Here is a 25,611-nt window from a genome sequence, read left to right as displayed (position 1 = left end):
CATTAGCACCTCGGAACACAGTAATAAAACGTTCACTTAAAAATAAGATGGATGAGTGTGGTAGTACAAGTGTTTTCACAGCAAACAGACGGGACCACTTTCTAGGCACAGTTCTGCAATGCCCTGTCCTCCCTCAGGTCTAGCAGCTTGAAAAGGACCCAACTCTGAAGCAGCTGAAGAAGTGAGACTAGCCTGGCGGGATTTAAGAGCGCTTTTAAGAGCACCCGGCAGCCAGGAAGGGACTTGGACACATGGGCTGACGGTCCGAGCATCGAGCGAGCGGTCGCAGGAGACGGGGGCGCAGCTCGGGAATGCGTCGCCTGGGTTGCAGCTTCCCAAATTGTTGAAGAGCGCTGGGTTCAAGTGCCTTTCTGGGCTCGCTCCTCTACGTACAGCTGCATCTGAAAGGAGAGGGTTCAAACCAGAAATCTTGCATTTAATCAGGAGCCCAAGAATGGAATGGAATAGAATAGAATAGAAAATATGGAATGGAATAGAAATAGGAATGGAATGGAATGGAATAGAATAGAATAGAAAATATAGAATGGAATGGAATAGAATAAAAATGGAATGGAATAGAATAGAATAAAAATGGAATTAGAATTAGAATAAAAATGGAATGAAATAGAATTTAATAGAATAGAATAGAATAGAATAGAATAGAATAGAATAGAATAGAATAGAATAGAATAGAATAGAATAGAATAGAATAGAATAGAATAGAATAGAAATCAATGGAATGGAATGGAATAGAAATGGAATAGAATAGAATAGAAATTAGAATAGAATAGAATAGAATAGAATAGAATAGAAAATATGGAATGGAATGGAATAGAAATAGAATAGAATAGAATAGAAAATATGGAATGGAATAGAATAGAATAGAATAGAATAGAATAGAATAGAATAGAATAGAATAGAATAGAATAGAATAGAATAGAATAGAATAGAATAGAATAGAATAGAATAGAACCGAACCTAGAGGTCTTCTAGTCCAGCCCCCTGCTCAAGCAGGAGAACCTACACCATCTCAGACAAGTGACTGTCCAGTCTCTTCTTAAAAAACTCCAGTGATGGAGCGCCCACAATTTCTGGTGGCAAGCTGTTCCACTGGTTAATTGTCCTCACTGTCAGGAAGTTTCACCTTAATTCCAAGTTGCTTCTCTCCTTGATTAGTTTCCATCCATTGTTTCTTGTCTTGCCCTCTGGTGCTTCTGTGAATAACGTGACCCCCCCCCCTCTTCTTTGTGGCAGCCCCTCAAATACTGGAACACTGCTACCATATTACCTCTATTTCTTCTTTTCTTTAGACTAGCCCAGGGGTAGGCAACCTCGGCTCTTTTATGATTCATGGACTTCAACTCCCAGAATTCCTGACTCAGGAATTCTGGGAGTTGAAGTCCATGAGTCATAAAAGAGCCGAGGTTGCCTACCCCTGGACTAGCCAAACCCAAGTCCCACAGAAAGGACCAAAAGGCAGGATTTGGGCCACCCAGGATACACTAAATGATGCTCTTCCTTTGCAGCTGTGCAAACCACACCAGGCACAAAGGGGGGGGGGGTTAGAAGGGTCAGTACGCAAAGGAGCTGCCACTTCCTGGTCTGGGATCAAATGGGTTGTGTGAATCCCAAAAATTTGGGAAGAGCCAGCAATTTGATTTATTAAACACTGCTCTGCTGTGGAAATGCAACAAAGTGGGGCTGTTGGGGGGGGGCTCAATTTTGCAGGAATAGGGGGGGCACACTTATCAAGTCACACACACACACACACACACACACACACACACACACACACACACACAGCAACAGAGCTGAGGGCCCATAGCTTCCAAGATGGGTAGAATATAAATTAAATAAATAAATGCAGGTAAAATCAATGGTGCCTCTGGTGGTCGAATGAAGGACTGCAGGCCCGTCGGTCTGGATTCCTCCCTAGGAGCAGGGTCATCTGACCTCAGAGAGCCAATCAGGAGCCCCTCTGGCATATAAAAGGAGCTACAGATTTGCTGGGTTGGGTCCGATCTTCTCCAAGCTGGCTGGGCCCAGAAGGTGGACCTGCTCACCTTCAAGAGGTCCGAAGTCATGGTCTTTAGCGGGATCAGCCGTGGGTCATGCATGTGGACATCCTGCTCATCGGCCAGAATCCAGGGGAAGTCCTACAGGACAGAAAAGGCACAGCGTCTTCATGCAAACTAGAGACAGGTGCCCGGGTGTGCATAATTTGAATTTAGGAGTTGTTTGCGTGCACAGGTCTAGCGCCCCCTGCTGGCACTGCTGACTAAACTAAATAAGACTTGCAGCTCAGCGGCATTTGCAGATCTCTATGCTTGATAGTAACCCCTGAGTAAGCAGAGCCAGGCCTAGGAAGGCATCTACCTTCCTAACGCTGACTAGGCTTATTTGTGAGTACGTCCCAAAGGTGCCTTTTTTTTTAAAGAGACAACTGGACTTCCTTTTTTTGCTTTGAAGACGTTTCGCTTCCCATCCAAGAAGCTTCCTCAGCTCTGACCGGATGGTGGGGAATGGAAGGATTTATACTCCTTGCAGAGAGTTGGTCATTTGCAGTCGTCGAGGCCACTTGGAGGTTGACCTGTGTCCTCAGGATCACCTGAGGGGTGCAAATGGGTGTCTGGAGCCTTCTTCCTTTCAGCTGTTCCAAGAAGGCTCCACATCCATTTGCATCACTCAGGTGACCCTGAGGACACAGGTCAACCTCCAAGTAGACTCAATGACTCTCTAAAAGGATGCAAATGACCAGCTGTCTGCAAGGAGTATAAATCCTTCCCTTCCCCACCATCCAGTCAGAGCTGAAGAAGCTTCTTGAATGAAAAGCGAAACACCTTCAAGGAAAAAAAAACAAGAAAATCCAGTTGCCTCTCGAAAAAATCACCTTTGCCTTGGATGACTGAAAATCTCCGGAGATACTATGGCCCCTTCAAGACTTGTGGACTTCAACTCCCAGAATTCCTGAGCCAGCATGGGGGAACTATGGCCCCTTCAAGACTTGTGGACTTCAACTCCCAGAATTCCTGAGCCAGCATGGGGGAACTATGGCCCCTTTCTGACTCGTGGACTTCAACTCCCAGAATTCCTGAGCCAGCCTGGCTCAGCTTGGAAACCTCTCCCTTTCCCCTCAGCATGGCTGGCTCAGGAATTCTGGGAGTTGAAGTCCACCAGTCATAAAAGAGCCGAGGTTGCCTACCCGAGTCCTACACACTTACCTTTCATGCTTCAAAAGGGTGCTAGTAGCTGTTTTTAAAAATCGACCATATTGGGTGACTGGGGAAGAAAATTCTTGAGGGACGCAGCTGGCCCAGGAAGCCAAATTATTATTGAACCCAAAGGTAGAAACGGAAGCCGGGACGAGATCCGAGGTGGAATTTCATGCTTAAAAACGGCGTTGGTTGTCGTTTTAAAAACCTGCTGGGGTCTGATGTTGAGACAGTGAAACACAACTGCTCCCTCTGGGTCTGGCGTGATTCCTTACCTTGATCACCTGGATTTTCTCCATGTTGCGTGTGGCAGCCTCACGGGTGTGCACCAGGATGGTGAACGTACAGCCTGCAACAAACATGGCGGAGAAAGCGAGAGAGAGCGATACAGAGGCGCAATCCAGAATTAAAACCTGTGATTAAATACAAGCAGTCCTCGACCTGCGCCGATTCGTTTAGTGACCCTTCCAATTACGACACCGAAAAATGTGACTTATGACCGTTTTTTCACACTTAACGACCATTGCAGGATGACGTGATCAAAATGCAGACACTGGGCACAGTGTCCCGGGGTCACATGATCCCCTTTCGCGACCTTCGGACACGCAAAATCAATGGGGATTCACCTAACGACCGAGTTACCAACTGATCAACTGCTGTGATTCATTTAACAACGAAAGGCAAGACAGGTCGTCCAGTGGGGGCAAAACTCACTTAACAAATGTCCCACTTAAGAACAGAAATGTTGGGCTCAACTGTGGTCCTAACTCAAGGGCACCCTGCATATTGTGGTCCCTGCTAAGCGTCCTGCCCATTTAATGGGGAAAGTGCATAAAGAGAATTCCTGCACTATTTTAGCTCTGTGGTTACAAATATTAATAAAAAAAAATACTTGTTTTCCCATTTTCCCAGAACTGCTAGGAGGAAAAATTCACATGGAGCACCACTGTTTGAAACAAACCGAAGCCCCTCATTCAAGACGGGGTGTTTTCTTCAACTCAGGATGAAGAAAAAACGAAGCCGAAATATCGGCCCGAAACCTACCCACCCCACTGCCTGCCGACTGTCCTACCTGGAGGATTGTTGTTCAGAACAGCATCGCAGACACTGATCTTCAGAATAAAAGCCCGCAGAAGCTGCTCCACGTGGTTGAGCAGGGAATCGGAGCTGGAGAAGGAAAAAAGTAGATGAATATATATATATGTATGTATGTATGTGTATATGTATATGTGTGTATGTATGTATGTATGTATGTATGTATATAAAGGGTAAAGGTAAAGGTTCCCCCACACATGCGTGCCAATCGTTTCCGACTCTAGGGGCCGGTGCTCATCTCCGTTTCAAAGCCGAAGAGCCAGCGCTTGTCCGAGGACGTCTCCGTGGTCATGTGGCTAGCATGACTAGACGCCTTCCCACCGTAGTGGTCCCTATTTTTCTACTTGCATTTTTACGTGCTAGGTTGGCAGAAGCTGGGACGAGTAACAGGCGCTCACTCTGCTACGCGGCACTCGGGATTCGACCCGCCAAACTGCCGACCTTCTGATGGACAAGCTCAGCGTCCTAATCCACTGAGCCACCGCGTCCCTCATATACATACTGTATACATATACATATACATATACATATATATATACATACACATACACATACACATACACATACATATACATATACATAGAGAGAGTCTTCAGTGGTCTGTAAGGATTTATTTTCAAGATTTAAGACAAGGCCCCAGACTGATTTGAAAATCCACTTGAGATAATGGTTTATTGCTAGATCTAACTCGGGTTAAATATTGTTTTATAATTATATTCTCCCCTTATCCTACTGCATATTTCTAATGCTGCTAATGCTAATAATCAGAGGCCATGGAGCGATTAAACCCGTGTTTCTCAACCTTGGCAAGCTTGAAAATTTGTGGACTTCAACTCCCAGAATTCCCCAGCTGGAACTCTCTGAATTCCCCTGAGGGTTGGCTAGGGAATTCTGGGAGCTGAAGTCCATACATCGGATGCAGAATACAGCCTGGTCAATCAAATCCCAAAGCAGCCTCTAATCTGTATGTTAAGGGGATGTTTTCCCATGGGTTTAATTCATTATATTTGCAAATCAATACTTCTGCTTTGTTCCTACATTCAGCAGTCTTGAATATTTGCTCTCCTCGCATTCCGGAGGATGAGCCAGAAATGGTGGCTGAGTTTTTGGGAAGGAAAGACTGGTAAATCAAGCTCTCCTGCCTTCCAGAATTTGGTGGGTGTGACAGGGTCCAGCAGGCCAGCATTCGGGGTTTAGAAATGAGGAACCTCACCTGATGGCCAGCAATGGTGGCTGCATTATCTCAAAGACGAATCTTTCTACTGGATGGTGTTCCTTATCAAGGATGACCACTACCACTTTCTCCACGTCGTTCTGAAAAAGGTTGCAAAAGAAGAGGGATAAGAGAAATATTATCTCTCGGAAGAAGAACTCTGTGAAATCCAGAAGCCTGCAGACAGGTAGGCCGTATTGAGCTGGTTCCCTTGGTTTGAGTATTCACACAAGCAGGTTTGCTATGAAATGCCAGGAAATAGATACATCAAAAACATTTCGGAAGCAGTAGAACGCAGCTTCTGAGACCTGCAAGTGAGCATCGCACACTGCCTACAGGCTATCATACGAGGAAAAATTATGCATTCTAAAGATCACTCGGAGGTGAGAGATACTTCCAATGTAATCTACCGGATCCCCTGCATGGATTGCCCCTGTGACTATGTAGGAAGCCAACCACCAGACTGCAAGAATAAAAGGAGACCCGAACTCAGTGGCAGCCTCACGCTGCAATGAACAAGTACATATATTCAACTTCACAGCTACTAAGATTGTTGGATGAGCAGATACAAAAACAGCCAGGGAATTTCTTGAAGCCTGGGAAACGGGCCCTTTGTCCGTCAATGGGAGTGCTGATTTACCACCAGCTAATCAAGTATTTAGGAGGTCGGGGATTGGCAGCATAAACCATCAACACCCCAATCAACATCTACAAAGCCACACACACAACAGGCACCATATAAATACCACACGGAGAACAGCCGAAAGGACACCCACACACATACCCAGAAGTTCCCTGAGGATGGGCTCCCATACGAATCCAAAAGCTCGGAAGACTCTAGTACCGGTGACTGACCCGGATTGGATCCTGCACCAGGAAATTGTCCTGCGGTTCCCCAATACAGCCCCAAACATTTAAGACTCACCTTCTCTAGCAAAGGTTTGACGCAGTGGAGGGTATCCTGAATGTATTGATTCAGTTCAGGATGGCAAGACATCTGTGGATGCAAGGCATTTAATTCAGGTACCGCTAGACATCCGTTTGAGTTAACCCTCTGTGTTTCTCTTTCAAACAAATCTAGTTTTAGTTAATAGGGGGGATGCTCGCTCTGCAATTTATCTTGATTTCAGCCCAAGCAGACGCTTAAAAGATCTTAACAGGTTCACTGGAAAGTTAAGCCCTGAATTTTTAAATTTTAGATCCATTATTTTCCCCTTCTACTAAACTGCAATTCTAAATCGTTGGATGCTCAATTAGTTGCCCAGTGAGATTTAATCCAACATAAAAGTCTCTGCTAAGTTTTGCGGGGGGGGGGGGAATATATCGGGCCTTTAACTGCACTCTATGCTTTTTATTTTCACTTCCTTTTTCGATATTTTTTTTAAAAATATGCACGGTGGGGCTAAGTAATTTTGGTTAGGAGTGGCTCTTTTTTTAGTTTTTACTGCCTTCTTTTAATATGTACTGTACTCTATGTTCACACAATGTGAGCCATTTATTTTATCCCAACCCACCTGTTTTGATTCCTACTTAAGAAGGCATATTTGGAATATTTTTGTTGTTAAGTAAGACCCTGGACCGATCTTTTAAGTGATTTGAAACTGCAAACATTAATGAAAGACAACTGCAGTTTCTTTGAAACTTTTTAAGAGTGGATTAGCAATGCTCAAGTGGAAAATTTTGTACGGAGGCATAAAAGATAACAAATAAATGTGGTGTGGAAAGGAGAACTAGGAGTTTAACCACCTCTAAAAGACCTTTTAATTTGCAAATATTCTACATCTTGCATACAATATCAGGTCAAAAGTGGGATAGAACCCTATTTTATATATATATATATATATATATATATATATATATATATATATATATATATATATATATATATATATATATATATATATATATATATATATATATATATATATATATATATATATATATATATGTTTCAAATGTTAACTATTTAGATTACCTTGCTAGGCCCCAAACATGGGGCAAATCTTTATTTCCTGTTTTCAGCCTATCTTGAAGGCTATCAAACAGGCAGTAGTCACACCGGACAAATCATATATTTGTTAGTAATTTACACACACACACACACACACACACACACACACACACACACATATATATATATATATATATATATATATATATATATATATATATATATATATATATATACATACACACACACACACACACACACACACACACACATCCAGTCTGTACTGTATTACCTCTTACCTGCACAGGTACATTATATTTTTTCCTCTTCTGGAAAATTCCAGTGGGGTAAACTTCTCGGACATAAAGGATAAGGTGAATGGCTACTTCTAAAAATTCAGAAAGGACATCAGCGACCACTAGAAAAAAAAGAAGAAATGAATAAAAATAAAAACAAGATGTGTGTTTTTTTTTAATGGAGGGTACTTGGAAAGATCAATTTAAACTGTATTTAAAATTAGCATCTGAGCTCCTTTATTTATTATTTGTCATAATGATAATTATTAATTATAATTGTTTAAATTGTAATGCCCCCCACTTTATGCAGAAAGGACCCCACAAGGGCTGAACTTATCACAAGCAGAAATCATTGATTAGTTTGGCAGATTGATCCACTGAATAAATAAGCAGGTGAATTATAACTGTATTAAAAAAAATTACAACATCCTAGCAATAAAAGCAGCATTTCTCAAAGCTTGGCCACCGGAAGAGGTGTGGACTTCCACTCCCAGGCTTCCCTGGGGCCAACTGAGGAATTCTGGGAGTGGAAGTCCACATGTGAAGAGGTGTGGACTGCAACTCCCAAAATTCCCTGGGGCCAGCAGGAGACTTCTGAGAATTGGTCCAGACCTGAAAAAGTGTGGACTTCCACTCCCAGACTTCCCTGGGGCCAACTGAGGAATTCTGGGAGTGGAAGTCCACATGTGAAGAGGTCTGGACTGCAACTCCCAGAATTCCCTGGGGCCAGCAGGAGAATTCTGAGAATTGGTCCAGACCTGAAAAAGTGTGGACTTCCACTCCCAGACTTCCCTGGGGCCAACTGAGGAATTCTGGGAGTGGAAGTCCACATGTGAAGAGGTGTGGACTGCAGCTCCCAGAATTCCCTGGGGCCAGCAGGAGAATTCTGAGAATTGGTCCAGACCTGAAAAAGTGTGGACTTCCACTCCCAGACTTCCCTGGGGCCAACTGAGGAATTCTGGGAGTGGAAGTCCACATGTGAAGAGGTCTGGACTGCAACTCCCAGACTTCCCTGGGGCCAGCAGGAGACTTCTGAGAATTGGTCCAGACCTGAAAAAGGGTGGACTTCCACTCCCAGACTTCCCTGGGGCCAACTGAGGAATTCTGGGAGTGGAAGTCCACATGTGAAGAGGTCTGGACTGCAACTCCCAGACTTCCCTGGGGCCAGCAGGAGACTTCTGAGAATTGGTCCAGACCTGAAAAAGGGTGGACTTCCACTCCCAGACTTCCCTGGGGCCAACTGAGGAATTCTGGGAGTGGAAGTCCACATGTGAAGAGGTCTGGACTGCAACTCCCAGACTTCCCTGGGGCCAGCAGGAGAATTCTGAGAATTGGTCCAGACCTGAAAAAGGGTGGACTTCCACTCCCAGACTTCCCTGGGGCCAACTGAGGAATTCTGGAAGTCCAGATGTGAAAAGGGGTGACTGCAACTCCCAGACTTCCCTGCGGCCAGCTGAGGAACTCTGGGAGTTGAAGTCCACCCCTCTTCCCGCGGCCCACCTTGAGAAGCGCCGAGCTTCCGAAGGGCCCTTCAAAGGCTTTGGATGCACCCCGACGGCGATTCGAGTAAGGACCCCACGATCTCCTGGTGGTACCTTGTCCGAAGTTGAGGTCCTGGCGCGTCAGAGTGGTCATCCTCGCGGAGGGCTTGCCAAGAAAGAGACAAAGCGTGGTGAGTAGCGACGGAGGAGGGCTGCAGCCCCTTCCCCCGCGAGGCGGAGGGGAGGCAGAACCGCTGGATCCCCGAGGACTGGCCCGGCCAGCTGTGCGGGCTGCCCTTCCCCAACCTGGCGCCCTCCGTCCCGCGGCTGCTTCGGAGCCCCGAGCTTACCTTCCCGGCGGCGGAGGCTGCTCGGATCTGATGGCGGCGGAAGGCGGAGCGGCTGTTGGACGCGCCCAGCCCGGCTCCCTCGCCCGCCCGCCCGCGGTCTTAGCGCCCGGGCTTCGCGGAAAGCCCTTCCTTCTCCGGGCTGGGGATGATGGGCCCGGGAATGCAAGCCACAGAGGTCGGCAGGCGGAGCTGACTTTCCTTCCCCGGGTTGGGGATGATGGGCCCGGGAATGCAAGCCACAGGGGTCGGGAGGCGGGGCTGACTTTCCTTCCCCCGGCTGGGGATGATGGGCGCGGGAATGCAAGCCACAGAGCTCGGCAGGCGGAGCTGACTTTCCTTCCCCGGGTTGGGGATGATGGGCGCGGGAATGCAAGCCACAGGGGTCGGCAGGCGGAGCTGACTTTCCTTCCCCGGGCTGGGGATGATGGGCCCGGGAATGCAAGCCACAGGGGTCCGGAGGCGGGGCTGACTTTCCTTCCCCGGGCTGGGGATGATGGGCCCGGGAATGCAAGCCACAGGGGTCCGGAGGCGGGGCTGACTTTCCTTCCCCGGGCTGGGGATGATGGGCCCAGGAATGCAAGCCACAGAGGTCGGCAGGCGGAGCTGACTTTCCTTCCCCCGGCTGGGGATGATGGGCCCAGGAATGCAAGCAACAGAGGTCGGCAGGCGGAGCTGACCCTCCTTCCCCGGGTTGGGGATGATGGACCCGGGAATGCAAGCCACAGAGGTCGGCAGGCGGGGCTGACTTTCCTTCCCCGGGCTGGGGATGATGGGCGCGGGGATGCAAGCCACAGGGGTCGGGAGGCGGGGCTGACTTTCCTTCCCCGGGCTGGGGATGATGGCCCCGGGAATGCAAGCCACAGGGGTCGGGAGGCTGGCCTGCCCTTCCTTCCCCAGGCTGGGGCTGATGGGCGCGGGAATGCAAGCCACAGGGGTCGGGAGGCGGGGCTGACTTTCCTTCCCCCGGCTGGGGCTGATGGGCCCGGGAATGCAAGCCACAGGGGTCGGGAGGCGGGGCTGACTTTCCTTCCCCCGGCTGGGGATGATGGGCGCGGGAATGCAAGCCACAGGGGTCGGGAGGCGGGGCTGACTTTCCTTCCCCGGGCTGGGGATGATGGCCCCGGGAATGCAAGCCACAGGGGTCGGGAGGCTGGCCTGCCCTTCCTTCCCCAGGCTGGGGCTGATGGGCGCGGGGATGCAAGCCACAGGGGTCGGGAGGCGGGGCTGACTTTCCTTCCCCGGGCTGGGGATGATGGCCCCGGGAATGCAAGCCACAGGGGTCGGGAGGCTGGCCTGCCCTTCCTTCCCCAGGCTGGGGCTGATGGGCGCGGGAATGCAAGCCACAGGGGTCGGGAGGCTGGCCTGCCCTTCCTTCCCCGGGCTGGGGATGATGGGCCCGGGAATGCAAGCCACAGGGGTCGGGAGGGAGATGCAGGAGGAGAAGAACCACCCAGCTGCAAGTGCTGCGCCTAGGCTTCCCTTGCGAGGCTTTACTCCCGAGTAGGCAGGAAAAGAGGGTCTTTCCCCCCCCACCCCTTTGTGGGGACCGATCTCAAAGGGGGAGCGGCACCAGCCCCCCCACCCCACCCCCCCCGCGGACCACAGATGGAGTGAAAGGCGGCGGGAGCCTTGCTCCAAATAGCTAAACTGGAGCTTCAGCCGGTTCATTTCGGGGGGGGGAGGGCTTTCCCCCTGACCCCCCTCCCTTCAGGGTGTTGTGGCCAGCCTGTCTCCTACCTCCCCCCCCCCCGTCGTTAAGCACCCTTTCTTAGGGGAGTTTCCCACAATGCACCTGGGAAGGGCTTGAGGATGGAGGCTGGGGAGACGAAGCAGAGCTGCGAGGTAGGCAGAAGCGAAGTGTGTGTGAAGACGGTTAAATGCCCCCAATCCTCCCATCCTGGGGGGGGGGAGAAACGGGTGTAAGATAGATCCACTCCCTCCCCCCCCCCCTCTGCATTTCCCCATGGTGCCCTTTTCTTCTCGGGGGTGGGGAGGGGGGGCTGAGGTCCACTGGCTCCATCCCAGCTCTTTGTTCCCTTTGTTGAGCTGGGTCCCTATTTGAAGGGGGGGGGAGAGAGAGAGAGAGAGAGAGAGAAAGTCTCTGGACAGCGCCCCTCCCTCCTTGCAATGCCCACCTATCACTTATTCCACCCCCCCTCCCACTAAAAATTAATAAATAAAGCCTGCCCAAAACACACCCCTCTTCACACACACCCCAGGAGGGAAGCAGGGGAGGACCCCAGCCCCATCTTCCCCCACCCCTACCTCTCTGCTTTGCCACTAGCCCGGCCAGTCTGTTGGAGAAGGCAGAGGCAGCCAGGGTGGTGCGTGCGTCCGTCTGCCCGGTCACTCTGGGTGGTGAGTAGTCCGTCTGCCCGGTCACTCTGGGTGGTGAGTAGCCCAAAGTGGGTCACTCTGGGTGGTGAGTAGTCCGTCTGCCCGGTCACTCTGGGTGGTGAGTAGCCCAAAGTGGGTCACTCTGGGTGGTGAGTAGCCCAAAGTGGGTCACTCTGGGTGGTGAGTAGCCCAAAGTGGTTGTGGGGAGGGGGTCTCACTGGGTGGGTGGGTGGAGGAGAGGCAGGGTGGACCTCCTCACCTGCCTTCAACCCCAGACTTTGGGTTTAAAAAAAAAAATACCCCAGAAACTTAAAAATGTTCCGCTCCTGCTAAGTGACTTAGAAAAATCTCCGTTTGGCTGAAGAAATTTAAAAAAAAAAACCAGGACGGATATTTTCCATTAAGACTGTGTGGGGGGGGGGGGAGAGACCCAAATCTCCTACTGTATATGTTTGTGTGTTGGGGGTTGTGTGTGCGCGCAGGTTTTATTAACTGCATTTTCCAAAGAGATGCTGCCTTTCGCCTGGTGCCTGGGCAAAGGTGACAAGAACAGCTGGGGATATAATTCAGGATTGGGCCTACGGAGGCGGGAGAGTAGAAGTAGGGAAGGCATTAAAAACTTAATTTCTAAGCATTGCGTTCCTGGGTTTGCATTTGATTTTTTTTTTTTTTGCGTGTGACTTATTTCAATGGCATCCCTCCAGGTTTGTTTTTTTTTAAAAAACACGCTGCTGCAGTCATCATAACAAAGGGACTAGAATCATGCTGAGTTCATTTGGCTTTTTGCTCGGTTGGGTAAGCCTGTTGATCGATAAATCCCCAAATAACGATGAGGATAATATTATAGCTACTACGCTCTTGCGTGATACTGTCTATCTTCTCCCTGGAGAATGCAAACAAAAGCCCCCATTTCCCCCCCCCCTCCTTTTCGCCTCCAAGGGCTACACTCAGAAAACATGATTTTTTTTAAACAAAAACATGCATTTATTTATTTTTTTTAAAAAAACTGTCCCAGATGGAGGCTGAGTTGGTGGTTGAAATTGCAGATAAAAGTCTACCTAAAATTAAATAAAATACCTTGTCAAACTTGAGGCTGGAAAAAGGAGGGGATGGTTCTTGCAGTTTCTTTATCTCTTCTTCCCCCCCCACCCCCAACCGGCTTTTTTTTTTGTCAAATTCCTTTTTTTTAGAAGGTTTTATCTTTTCTTTGAACAAGCTTGCACAAGCCAGCTCTTTCACATGCACACAAACACACCCCACTGAGTTGGTGTGATTGCCAATTTTATTCCCTCTGTTATGATCAGGCTGATTGGCTTTCAGAGAGAGAGAGAGAGAGAGAGAGAGAGAGAGAGAGAGAGAGAGAGAGAGAGAGAGGGAGGGAGGGAGGGAGGGAGGGAGAGAGAGAGAGAGAGAGAGAGAGAGAGAGAGAGAGAGAGAGAGAGAGAGAGAGAGAGAGAAGTGGTGCTTGGCATCTTATTTTCACAAATATTTTATTTATTTTTATTTTAATTCCATTTATATCCCGCCCTTCTCCGAAGACTCAGGGCGGCTTACAAGCTTAGCAGTAGCCTTCCTTCTGCTTATTAGGGCTTTCACACACACCCCAAGCGGCATTATTACAAAGTCAGCTTAATTGCCCCCAACAATCTTTTTTTCAGCCCAGTCGATGTTTTATTTTTTCTGCCAAGCCTGGATTCCCAGAGTCTACGTTTTTCTAACTGTGATTTTATCTGGAGTTGACCCTGAGCTGGTGGACGTGCTTAGGAAAATAAATCTGCATCTTTGCAGCTCAGTTACCTGGAACATGTAGTTTGGAATGCATGCTAAGAGTTAGGTATGTTTTTTTAAAAATCAGCTTGGCCTATCCTATCCTATCCTATCCTATGCTATCCTATTCCATTCCATCTCTTCATTCTATTATTCTATTCTATTCTATTCTATTCTATTCTATTCTATTCTATTCTATTCTATTCTATTCTATTCTATTCTATTCTATTCTATTCTATTCTATTCCCTCTTTATTTTATTCTATCCTATCCTATCCTATTCCATTCCATCTCTTCATTCTATAATTCTATTCTATTCTATTCTATTCTATTCTATTCTATTCTATTCTATTCTATTCTATTCTATTTAATCTATTCTATTCTATTCCATTCCATTCCATTCCATCTCTTTATTCTATTATTCTATCCTATCCTATCCTATCCTATCCTATCCTATCCTATCCTATCCCATTCCATTCTTTGGTGGTAATTGTAATTTGTCCTGTAAACAAACTACACAATATTCACTCAAGTCAGAGAGTTAAAGTCCACATCTCTTAAAGCTGCCAAGTTTGAAACACCCTGACTTAAGGGGCTGATGACTTTCTCAGACATGGTGGATCTTAACAATTTCAATGCAGTTTTTGGCAACTCTCGCTGTCAATTGCTTGACGTATGGTTGTTTTTTTTCCTCAGTCTCCTTCGGCTTACCGCCTAGAATATTTAAAATATTTAAACCTGAAATCGAATACTTTTGGGAAAATATGCCCCACTGGTGTCGGGAAGGGGGGTTATTTTCTTGTTTTTCCCCAAATGTAGTGCATTTAGCTGATTTCTGGAAGCTAGCTGGGGGGGTCAGGCCTGGTTATGGTGTGGATGGGCCCATGCCCAAAGGGAAAGAAAGGTAATTTTGGAAGAGATCTTGATTCTGCAACGACGAAAACTCAGTTAACCGAAAGAGATTTTACCTGGCTGAAGAATATTTGGGATTGCAGGTAATCCTCGAGTTACGACTGAGCCCCAAATTTACATCGCTAAGTGAAACGTTTGTTATGTGAGCTTTGTCCCCATTTCACGACTTTTCTGCCCCCATTTCTTAAGGGAATCGCATTTGTTTAATTAGTCACTCCCCCCCCCCCATCGACTTTGCTTGTCAGAAGGTCGCAAAAGGGGGAATATGCAGAAGATATTTAAGCGAAGGATAAAGTTTTGTCCGCAATTGTTTTTATTGGGCATAATTACGGATGCAACTGTTGTGGACACTAAGTTGATGTTGAACTTAATTACGGCAGCGAGACTCTTAGTAGGTCAATATTGGAAGAAGGAGGAACTGCCGACTATAGAAGAATGGACTTTAAAAGTTTCTAACCTGGCGGAAATGGCAAAGATCTCGGCTTATTTGAAAGACCAATCGCAACAACGTTATATTATGGAGTTGAAAAAGTGGATTGATTACATCCAGAACAAATATGGGACTAAAAAGTTTCATTTAGCATTTGTATAAGTTTTTTTATGTGATATTAGTATTGCTTGTAGTCATTTTATACGAGCTAGGGTGCGATAGACTTAATAGCTTATTGTTGTTAGCATATGGTTGTTTATGATGGCTTTTATTTTTATACCTTGTATTTAGCTCTGGGAAGTCGGGGAGGGGGAGGGGGGAGGGTTAGGGAGGGCTAGGAAGGGTTGGGTAGGGGGTGGGGGGGAGGGATTGTTAAAGATAAAATGTATTGAAAAACTTTTCAATAAAAAAAAAGAAGGTCGCAAAAGGGGATCACGTGACAAAGCCCCCTCCCCGGGACGCTTCCACCGTCATAAATATGAGTCGGTTGCCAAACATCCGAATTTTGATCATGCCGCCATGATCGCGTGAAAAACGGCCCGAAGTCTCTCTTTTTTTTTTCAATGACGGCGTGACTTTGAACGGTCACTCAGTGAATAGATACAGGTCGAGGATTGCCTGTGTTCCTTTGACACACAGCAGCAAAGTCATTTGTGTTTACCAAACAAGACCACCGCAAGGTTGAGCTCCTTGACTTGCAACAGTTCATTCAGTGACTGATCGAAGTTACGACGGCATTGGAAAAAAAGGTAGCATTTTTTTGATCCCCGTGGTCACGGCATCAAAATTCGGAGGCTGGGCAACTGATTCACATTTATGACGGTCGCAGCGTCCCCGGGGTGTGTGTCACGTGACCCCCTTTTGCGACCTTCTGACAAGCGAAGTCAATGGGGCAAGCCCGATTCGTTTATCAAGCGTGTGTGTGTGTGTGACTGGCGGCTGCTTAGAGGTGCCCCTCTTTGAAGGCCAGGGTGAGGGGGGTGAGGGGGAAATTGCCCCCCCCAGCCCTGAAATGGATTTAAAACAGGCCAAATTTCAGCCAACCCAGATCATTTTGCAGCTTCCTAAATCCAAGGCGGGGGCGGGGTGGGGGGATGATTTTTTACCAAAAATCAAAGCTGGTCTTGACTTGGAAAACACAAACAGATGGCTGGGGGGGGGCACGTGGGAAGAAGGAAACAGGGCTGTTATTTTACACAAGCGATGGTGTGTCTTTGTGTGTGTGTGTGTTGTGGCCCAAACAGCCTCTGCCACTGGAATTCGGGAGGGCAGACGGAGGCTGGCTCAGCGGGGCGGGAAAAAACTCATTTGGCCAACAATGGTGCCTTCCCCCCCCCCCCCCGTTGCTCGCGGTGGGGTGGCGGGCGAGCCCAGCTTGGGCTCAAAGGCCATCCTGGCCCCTGCCAAACCCCGCCGATGCGGCTCCTTTGGCAACGCAAGGCGGGCACATCCAGTCCATCCGCTTGGAAGCACAACAACGCAACAATGGCTTGTCCTGGGCCTTTTTTCATCCGCTCAGCATCCTTCTCCCTGCAAAGTTGTCGTCCAGATTGGGAGTGTCGTGTGGGGAGGGAGGGTGTCACTCAGCCCGGCCGGCTGGTGTGAATGCCGCACCTGTTTTGTGGCTTGGCACAAATGCCCGACACGACGTCCCGAGGGGGGGGGATTCAAAGGACGCCGGACTCTTGGCAAAATCCTTGCTTGGTGGGAGGCGTTTCTGAATGTGTGGAGGCTGCGAAGACGAATGCCGGCCTTGTGTGCATTTTATTGTTTGCCGCTTCAGAAAGGAAACAACGGTGTTGTGTTTCCTCAAAGTTTTATTGATTGATTGATTGATTGATATTGATTAGCACCTTGGGCCATATCAAAGTGCAATGTTGCAGAGACAGATTTTTACTAAAATTTGATAAAAGCAGTTTAAAATGGGCTTAGATAAAATACAATTTAAAACGAAATTGGAATAAAATAAAATGAAATTGGACTAAAATACTGTCTAAAATTTAATTTAAAGTAATTTAAAATATAGATAAAATATAATAAAATTTTATATATTATTATATTATATTATATAATGTTATATATTATCTTATCCTATATATTCTTATATATTATAATCTATATAATCTATAATGTTATCTAATATATATATTGTATTATCTTTATTATCTTATCTTTATTATCTTATATCATATCATATATCATATCATATATTATTTTATTTTATTTTTATTATTTTATTTTATATTTATTATTATATTATATTATTATATTATATTATATTATATTATTACATTACATTACATTACATTACTATATTATATTATATTATATTATATTATATTATTACATTACATTATTATATTATATTATATTATATTATATTATTATATTATATTATATTATTACATTACATTACATTACATTACATTACATTACATTATTATATTATTATATTATATTATATTATATTATATTATATTATATTATATTATATTATATTATATTATATTATATTATTATATTATATTATATTATTATTATATTAACGTTTCCTCAAAGTTTTTAAAACTACTGCTTCCCCATCTGATCCACTGAGTTTGCAGCTCATCGGGAATTTCAGACGGTTGAACTGACTTTTCTGCGGCTTTCTACAAATTTTACCATCTTATGCTTATTTTTTATTATTATTATTATTATTATTATTATTATTATTATTATTATTATTATTATTATTATTATTATTATTATTATTATTATTATTATTATTATTATTATTATTTGCCTCAGGGAGTTGGCTTTCTTTTTAGCTCTGGCCCTTGAAATGCTTTGAGGAAGTCCTCAACGTACGACCCCAGACGAATCCAAAATTTCGGTCGCCAAGCGAAACGTTCGCTAAGTGAGTTTTGCGACCTTTCTTGCAAGGCGGTGAAGGGAATCCCTGCAGTTGTTAAGGGATTCAGACGGTTGGTTGTTCACTGAACCTGGGTCCCCCAATTGACCTTGATTGTCTGAAGGGGATCACATAGCACTGCAGCTGTCACAACTACACGCCAGTGGCCAAGCAGCTGGATTTTAATCACGTGACCAGGCGCTGCAACTTTATTTGGTGGTTATTGTGATTTCTCTTTAAATAAACCACACAATATTCACTCGTCAACTTGGGCAACTTTAAAAGATGTGGACTTCAACTCCCAGAATTCCCCAGCCAGCCATTCTGGGAGTTGAAGTCCACACTTCTTAAAGTCGCCACGGTTGAAAAACACCAACTTAAAGGCTGATGACTTTGTGAAACTTTCCAGATCTTCCATCTCTGGCAGAAGTGTGAAAAAGGACCCTTTTTTTCGGCGCCCGTTGCAACTGCGGACGGTCACCGAACGAACGGACGTAACTGGAGGACTATTTGCAGCTGCGCGAGCAGCCGAGGCGAAGCGGGGATATTTTTGCCGAGCACGAGAGAGATCGTGAGGTTCTTACGGTGAAGGAGGAACCCAGGATTTGGGCATTTCTTTGTGCCCAATTTTGGGTGGCAGCCACAACGCTGCTTTTTTTTTTTGCCTCGAGTAGCAAAACGTTGTCGGGATAGTCTGAAAAGCACGGTGGGGTGGGGGCAGATTTTGTAGCCCTCTGCCAGGCTGGCAAGTGTGTGCCATCTGCTACGTCTTGTGCACGTTTCCTCCTGAAGTTTCGCCTTGAAGGCAGAGCAGCTGGGAAGTGGAAACAGACCAAGAATGTCAGCTAGTTGTGCTTGCTCCCCCCCACACACCCCCCCGACACACACACTTTGAGCAACAGCTGGTGCGTGGAGATGTGTCGTGCGATCCTCTGGGGCTGAGACGTGGGGGGGGGTTGCCTCCAAGGGGGACGCCACACTTGATTAATGACCCAATTTGCATCTGGCTCGCTTCCCGAGGGGCGGCTGGCGCAAATGTTCAGATTCAAACCCAGGTCTGTTGCGGGGGGGGGGGTTGGGTGTTAGGGTGTGCTGCTTCCCTCGATGCTTGTGGATGGAGGGGTGGGGGAAATGAAATGCCAAAATGAGGGTCTATTGTTTGGAAAGGGAAGAAGTGACCCATCTGGAAACGGAGGGGAAGGCGCCGATTCCCTCCCCAGCGTTGCCTGGAAATGTTTTGCGGCCTTCTTGGAAAGAAATTCTGCTAGAAAAAAGTGTCTTGTGTGTGTGTGTGTGTGTGTGTGTGTGTGTGTTAGAATAAATAGAATAAACAGAGTTGGAAGGGACCTTGGAGGTCATCTAGTCCAACCCCCTGCTCAGGCAGGAAACCCTATACCATTTCAGACAAATGGCTGTCCAGTCTCTTCTTAAAAACCTCCAGTGATAGGAAGGAAGGAAGGAGGGAAGGAAGGAAGGAAGGATAGCAGAATAAACAGAGCTGGAAGGGACCTTGGAGGTCATCTAGTCCAACCCCCTGCTCAGGCAGGAAACCCTACACCATTTCAGACAAATGGCTGTCCAGTCTCTTCTTAAAGACTTCCTGTGTTGGAGCATTCCCAGCTTCTGGAGGCAGGTTGTTCCACTGGTTAATTGAATTGTTTCAAACGTCTTGTTGTAAAGCAGGTGCTGAAGTATCCACGGCCGCCGTTTTTTTTGGGGGGGGGGAGGCATTAGCCAGCGACGGGATACAGGTAGTCCTCGACTTACAGCAATTCATTTAGTGACCCATTCAAAGTTACAGCCGCACTGAAAAAAGAGACCATTTTTCACACGTCCGCTGCAGCACCCCTGTCATGTGATCAAAATTCGGACTCTTGGCATTTGGCTCGTATTTACGACGGCCGCAGTGTCAGGTGATCGCGTTTTGCGACCGTCTGACCAGAAAATACAAAGGGGAAACCAGATTCCCTTAACCACCAGGTGGCTAACTTCACAACGGCAGCGATTCACTTAACAACCGGGGCAAGAACGGTCGTAAAATGGGGCAAAAGTAACTTTACAAATGTCTCGCTTAGCAACAGTGGGCCCAATTGGCGGTCATTATTAGAGGACTAATTCTGTGTTGTCCAATTGGAAAGAGGAACGAGGTGGTTTTATAACTTTCCATCTCTATGGTAAGATCAACCCTAGAGTGGAATTGTTTGGAATAAAGGCTGGTTCGGATGGAGCGGCATATTCTTCCCCCACCCAATCTTCCATCGGTGCCTCTCTAGGAAGGATGCTTTCTGATCCTGGAGGTCCCACCTCTACCGTATTTCCTCGAAAATTAAGATCTGGTCTTACGTTAATTTTTTTAGGGCTTATTTTCAGGTGACCTTTTTTTTCATGTACAACAGTACATTTATTGAAATGAATAATGTCAATCATATTATTTATTTATATTTAATCATATATTAATATTATTGTTTTGTAATTCAGTACGCCTGTCGTGCGCTGCAGCGGATGCATCCCTCTGGCTGATGAGCTTAACTGGGGCTTATTTTTCGAGTAGAGGATCCTGAAAAATCGTGCTAGGGTTTATTTTTTTCCGGTTAGGTCTTATTTTCGGGGAAATACGGTAGGCGTGAGACGGGCAGCTATTTTATTTTTATTTTTTTATTTTAATTCCATTTATATCCCGCCCTTCTCCGAAGACTCAGGGCGGCTTACAAGCTTAGCAGTGTCAATTTGTTTTAATAAATAAATACATTTCTTATTTTTATTTGTCCAGGGAAGGGAAACATGGCTTGTCCTTCCCTTTGGATCTTCTCCGTACTGCTCCTCTCTCCGATGGCCGCCGACATCCCCGAAAACGACAACAGCTTCCCGAGCCGGGATTCCTGGATGCAATCCTTGCGAGTCGCCCCGTACCGACACAGACAAGGGCTGGATAACCAGCATACAAACCACGATGAGATGCTGCCCGGGTTTTCAGGCTCCAGAGAAGCCGGCGGTCCCAGCTTGGATGGGGCAGAATCCAGGGGGGTGGGACGGCCGGCCGACCTCCGGCAGAAAGGCCCCTTTGTGGGGTTTGCTGTCCCTTACCCCGAGCAGGAGAATCAGAATCCGGGACCGGAAAGGGCGAGGAAGCAGAGCCAGGTGCATCGGCGCCATACGCGAAGGAAGAGGCTGAAACAGCACCGAGGTAGGGGGCAGAGAAGAGTGGGGGTCCCAGTCCCCCCCCGACAGTGGGTGGGGGAATTGAGTTTAGTGGTCATTTGTCCAGCCCACATCTGTGTAAGGCAGGTGTGGGCAACAATGGCCCCTTTAAGACCGGTGGACCTCAACTCCCAGAATTCCTGAGCCAGCTCTGCTGGCTCAGGAATTCTGGGAGTTGAAGTCCACCGGTTATAAAGGGTCTATCGTTGCCATGCAGTAGGGTGTTGAGCGAAGGGTAGGCATAGATCACCGCTGAGGTTCCTTTCCCAGTCTTTTAGGATGTATGATGGCTGGCACTGAGGGAGAACCTCCAGTGTAAGGAGCAGTCTACCTGCCCCAGGCGAGCTGGGTCCCCAAAGCGAAGGGAACTTTGCTTAACGGCTGCAAAAGCCCTTCCCGGGTCGAATCGCCAGCTGATCCTGCAGAGCTCTTATAGCTTTGTAAAGCCTCCCCAGATAGGAGCACTCCCTCTGAAGGGCTGAAAGACTAGCAAGGTTCTCCCGCTCTGCTTCTTCCCTTTTTTTTTTTCAGGCAAAGGGTCCAAATTGAGACCCCGGGCCTTGGTGAAGAAGCCGGACAGCCTTGTGGACCATTTTTGGCCCTTCCGTGGGGAAGGGGCCGCAGCTGGTTCGGGCCCCACCTCCCTCCCCAGCCCCCTGCCCCAGATGTTGACAGAGGACCCCCTTCCTATCCGGGCCATCTCCTCCCAGCCCCGGTTCCACGAATGGCAGGAGGGTGACGTTATGCCCACGTTGGACATGACCCTCTTTGACTGGACGGATTATGAAGACCTCCAGCTGGACATGTGGACATCTGACAGGAAAAAAGGTAAAGGTCCCGTTGACTTGTGGGGTGCCCTGAAAGGGGAGACCTGGCTGGGTTGGGGAAATCCACGAAAGAGACGTCCGACGGGCCTAAAGATTAGACGGAGCCTCCACGGTTAGGAAGAGTCTACCCCCCTTTGTTGTTGTTGAACCGTTTTCCTCTACTTTCTCTCGGTTGCCCTGCCAGGGCGGACTGCTAAAAGCGGCAACGAGACCACGTCGGCCGAAGCGGGGGACTCCTGCGATCATCACTTGGACTGCCTCTCAGGTGGGTGCTGCTGTTCAATGAGGACTAGCCTCGTCGGAAAGGAGGAAGACGGGAGGCTCGGTTTACGAGCGGGCAGTATTTCCCCCACCGGGCTGAATTCGAGGCTGCTTGTTGTGGGTGTGTCTGTTCAACCGGTCGTTTGTTCCCGGCACAGGTAGCTGTTGTGATTTGCGCGAGCACCTCTGCAAGCCGCACAACCGTGGGCTTAACAACAAATGTTACGACGACTGCATGTGCACCGAAGGTACTTGAAAAAAAGGGGGGGGTGTCCGTCTCTTGGGGCGGGGGTTACAAAGAACCGGGGGTTGTGGCATTGCCCTCCTCATTCTGGGACCTTTTCCCCTTAAAATAGAATAGAATAGAGCTGGAAAGGGACCTCGGAGGTCTTCTAGTCCAGCCCCTGCTCAAGCAGGAGAACCTACACCATCTCAGACAAGTGACTGTCCAGCCTCTTCTTAAAAATCTCCAGTGATGGAGCGCCCACGATTTCTGGTGGCAAGCTGTCCCACTGGTTAATTGTCCTCACTGCCAGGAAGTTTCTCCTTAATTCCAGGTTGCTTCTCTCTTTGGTCAGTTTCCAAGCATTGTTTCTCGTCCTTCCCTCTGGTGCTTTGGAGAAGAACTTGACCCCCTCTTCTTTGGGGCAGCCCCTCAGATACTGGAACGCTGCTATCCTGTCTCCCCTCTTTCTTCTTTTCTTTAGACCAGCCAAACCCAAATCCCGCAGCCGTTCTTCGTATCTTTTAGTCTCCGGGCCTTGGATCCTCTTCGTTGCTCTTCTCTGAATTTTTTTTCCCCCCAAACTCTCAACCTCTCTTTTGTAGTAGGGTGACCAAAATTGGTTGCCAAGTATTCCGGGTGTGGTTTTATAAAGCGGCACTAATACTTCGCTTGATCTTGATTTTATGACTCTGTTTAGACAACCCAAGGGACGCGGTGTGGCTCAGTGGGTTAGGACGCTGAGCTTGTCGATCAGAAGGTCGGCAGTTGGGCGGGTCGAATCCCGAGCGCCGCGTAGCAGAGCGAGCGCCCGTTACCCGTCCCAGCTTCTGCCAACCTAGCAGTTCGAAAGCACGTAAAAAAATGCAAGTAGAAAAACAGGGACCGCTCCGGTGGGAAGGTCACAGCGTTCCGTGCGCCTTTGGCGTCTAGTCGTGCCGGCCACGTGACCACGGAGACGTCCTGGGACAAGCGCCGGCTCTTCGGCTTTGAAACGGAGATGAGCACCGGCCCCTAGAGTCGGAAACGACTAGCACGCACGTGCGGAGGAACCTTTACCTTTACCTTATACAACCCAGGATTGTATTAGCTTTTTTGGTTGCTGCTGCACACTGCTGGCTCATAGTCAAGTGATCGTCCACTAGGACAGGGGTCTTCAAACCTGGCCCTTTTAGCACTCCGTGGACTTCAACTCCCAGAATTCCTCAGCCAGCGTGCCTGGCTGAGGAATTCTGGGAGTTGGAGTCCACCCAGTCCTAAAAGGGCCAAGTTTGAAGACCCTTGCACTAGGACTCCGAGGTCCCTCTGACAGTTGGTGTTTTTGGAGCCAGGTCTCGCCCAAACTGGACTTAAAGCCTCTGATTCTTCCCGCCTAGGCGTCAAACTTTGCTTTCCTCCCCATTGAAATTCATTTTGTGGGACAGGGCCCGTCGTTCAAGCTGGTCAAGATCTGTGTGCTCTTTATTTTATTTATTTTTATTTTAATTCCATTTATATCCCGCCCTTCTCCGAAGACTCAGGGCGGCTTACAAGCTTAGCAGTAAGAGAGTTTTTTTCTCTCCCACGCTTAGGTCTCCGCTGCTACGCTAAATTCCACCGGAACCGCCGGGTGGTCCGACGGAGAGGCCGCTGCGTAGATCCAGACTCCGCGGATGGCGACCAGGGCTCTTTCCTTAACGTCTAAAGAGAGAGAGAGAAAGAAAGAGACTAGCGGCACGGTTAATTTATAACTTTGGGGGGGGTGGGGGGGGTGGACCGACCTCAAAGGCACAACTGGAATTAAGTTGTGGGGAAGGAAGACTTTCTGAAATAAATTGGGCCTTTTTTGCCTCCAAGGTTGGAGTTTGCCTGCTGTATCTCTTTGCGAGTCTGCGTTCCAGGCGCTTATCTCCTTCCCTGCCTTGGAGGAGACTGGAGGGTGAGAGGAGAGCCGAGCGCGGCAGGATTTGCAAAAAAAAAAAAAGAAAAAAGAAAGAAAAAAGACTGGGGTTCAGCGTCTCATCCAGAGATGCGACAGCCCCCCCCCTCCCTCTCACCGCGAAGTATTTCTTGAGAAAATACGAAAAAGCTGTCAAGCCGAATTGCTAGTTGGAAAAGGAAGGGAATGTAGGTAACTATTGAAAAATCACCAAGCGCTTACTTGTCTGCTGTAGTGTTTAACTGCATTTTTTTAAAATAAATAAATAAAATAAAATAAAAAAATCACCAGGACTAGAAACTTGACTTGCAGCACACGAGTGAAAGGAAAACCTCCCCCGCCCTTTTATGTCTGCAGGGGGTGTGGGGGGGTGTACTCTCTTGCTGGGTTTGTCCTTGCACCCCTTTCCTTCGGAGAATCCCTGCCTGAGGCTAACCCTGGTGTCCAGCTTGCGTGTTTCGGTTTCGAATAAATAGTTTCGGGCAAATAACACCTCTGGGTCTCCTTTCCTCAGTGCCCTTCCATAAGCCTGCTGGGCGGGTTTAAAACAGATGTGGTAAAACCTAGCCGGGAGGGAGCGATTTATCCCCCTGCAGATTCCTCCAAGGGAGACAAAAATTGTGTGTGTGTGTGTGTGTGTGTGTGTTGTGTGTAAAATACATGGACACAGACCTGCATAAACGAAAGCATTTTGCAAATACCGCTAGTCCTCGACTTACGACCACAATCGAGCCCAACATTTCTGTCGCTGAGTGAGGCGTTCCTTAAGCGAGCTTTGCCCCGTTTTACGATTTCTCTGGCCATATTCGTTCAGCAAATCCCTGCCGTTCCTCAGTTAGTAACTTGGTTGTTAAGTGAGTCCGGCTTCCCCCGTAGATTTTGCTTGTCGGAAGGTCGCAAAAGGCGATCGACTGCGATTTCACCCCCGCCCCCGCCCCCTCGGGACGTAGCCCCCGTCGTAAGTATGAACCAATTGCCCAGCGTCTGAATTTTGATCACGCGGCCATGATGCGACGGTCGTAAGCGTGAGAAACGGTCCTAAGTCACTTCAGTGCTGTTGTAACTTTGAACGGTCGCTAAATGAACTATTGTAAATCAAGGACTACCACCGTTTTTGACCACCACAGGCAGGACTTGGTATAACCAACCCAATTGGCCCCCCCACCTCCATCCTCCCAGAAAAAAAACGACTTTTGACCTTTTGTTCACACTTAACGACCGTCGCAGCATCTCCACGGTCGCGTGATCAAA

General features: G+C 47.6%; 2 protein-coding genes across 4 annotated transcripts; one reads left to right on the top strand and one right to left on the bottom strand.

Moving 5' to 3' along the window:
* Positions 1–97: 97 nt before the first annotated feature.
* MAD2L2 (mitotic arrest deficient 2 like 2) lies at positions 98–9,628 on the bottom strand. 2 transcript variants are annotated; one of them, XM_081341512.1, is made up of 10 exons: positions 9,599–9,628; positions 9,363–9,414; positions 7,771–7,889; positions 6,446–6,517; positions 5,521–5,621; positions 4,285–4,379; positions 3,488–3,561; positions 2,064–2,156; positions 317–401; positions 98–277 (listed from the first exon to the last, which is right to left on the bottom strand). In XM_081341512.1, exons 2-9 carry the CDS (start codon positions 9,400–9,402, stop codon positions 360–362), a joined length of 636 nt encoding a protein of 211 aa, XP_081197638.1. In that variant the 5' UTR covers positions 9,403–9,414; positions 9,599–9,628; the 3' UTR covers positions 98–277; positions 317–359. The 2 variants fall into 2 exon arrangements, with proteins under 2 accessions (XP_081197638.1, XP_081197637.1); XM_081341511.1 differs by having other exon boundaries at positions 98–401.
* DRAXIN (dorsal inhibitory axon guidance protein) lies at positions 4,280–24,856 on the top strand. 2 transcript variants are annotated; one of them, XM_081341500.1, is made up of 7 exons: positions 4,280–4,395; positions 20,704–21,117; positions 21,663–21,959; positions 22,143–22,223; positions 22,378–22,467; positions 24,014–24,155; positions 24,279–24,856. In XM_081341500.1, the coding sequence occupies exons 2-6, from the start codon at positions 20,715–20,717 to the stop codon at positions 24,124–24,126; spliced, it is 984 nt and encodes a 327-aa protein (XP_081197626.1). In that variant the 5' UTR covers positions 4,280–4,395; positions 20,704–20,714; the 3' UTR covers positions 24,127–24,155; positions 24,279–24,856. The 2 variants fall into 2 exon arrangements, with proteins under 2 accessions (XP_081197626.1, XP_081197625.1); XM_081341499.1 differs by lacking the exon at positions 4,280–4,395 and adding an exon at positions 9,273–9,439.
* Positions 24,857–25,611: the final 755 nt, after the last annotated feature.

Source organism: Vipera berus, assembly GCF_964194415.1.
Source record: "Vipera berus genome assembly, chromosome: 17".
In the NCBI taxonomy this organism is placed as follows: Eukaryota; Metazoa; Chordata; class Lepidosauria; order Squamata; family Viperidae; genus Vipera; species Vipera berus.
Note: the sequence above shows the minus strand (reverse complement) of the source record. Positions and strands in the feature narration are given on the sequence as shown.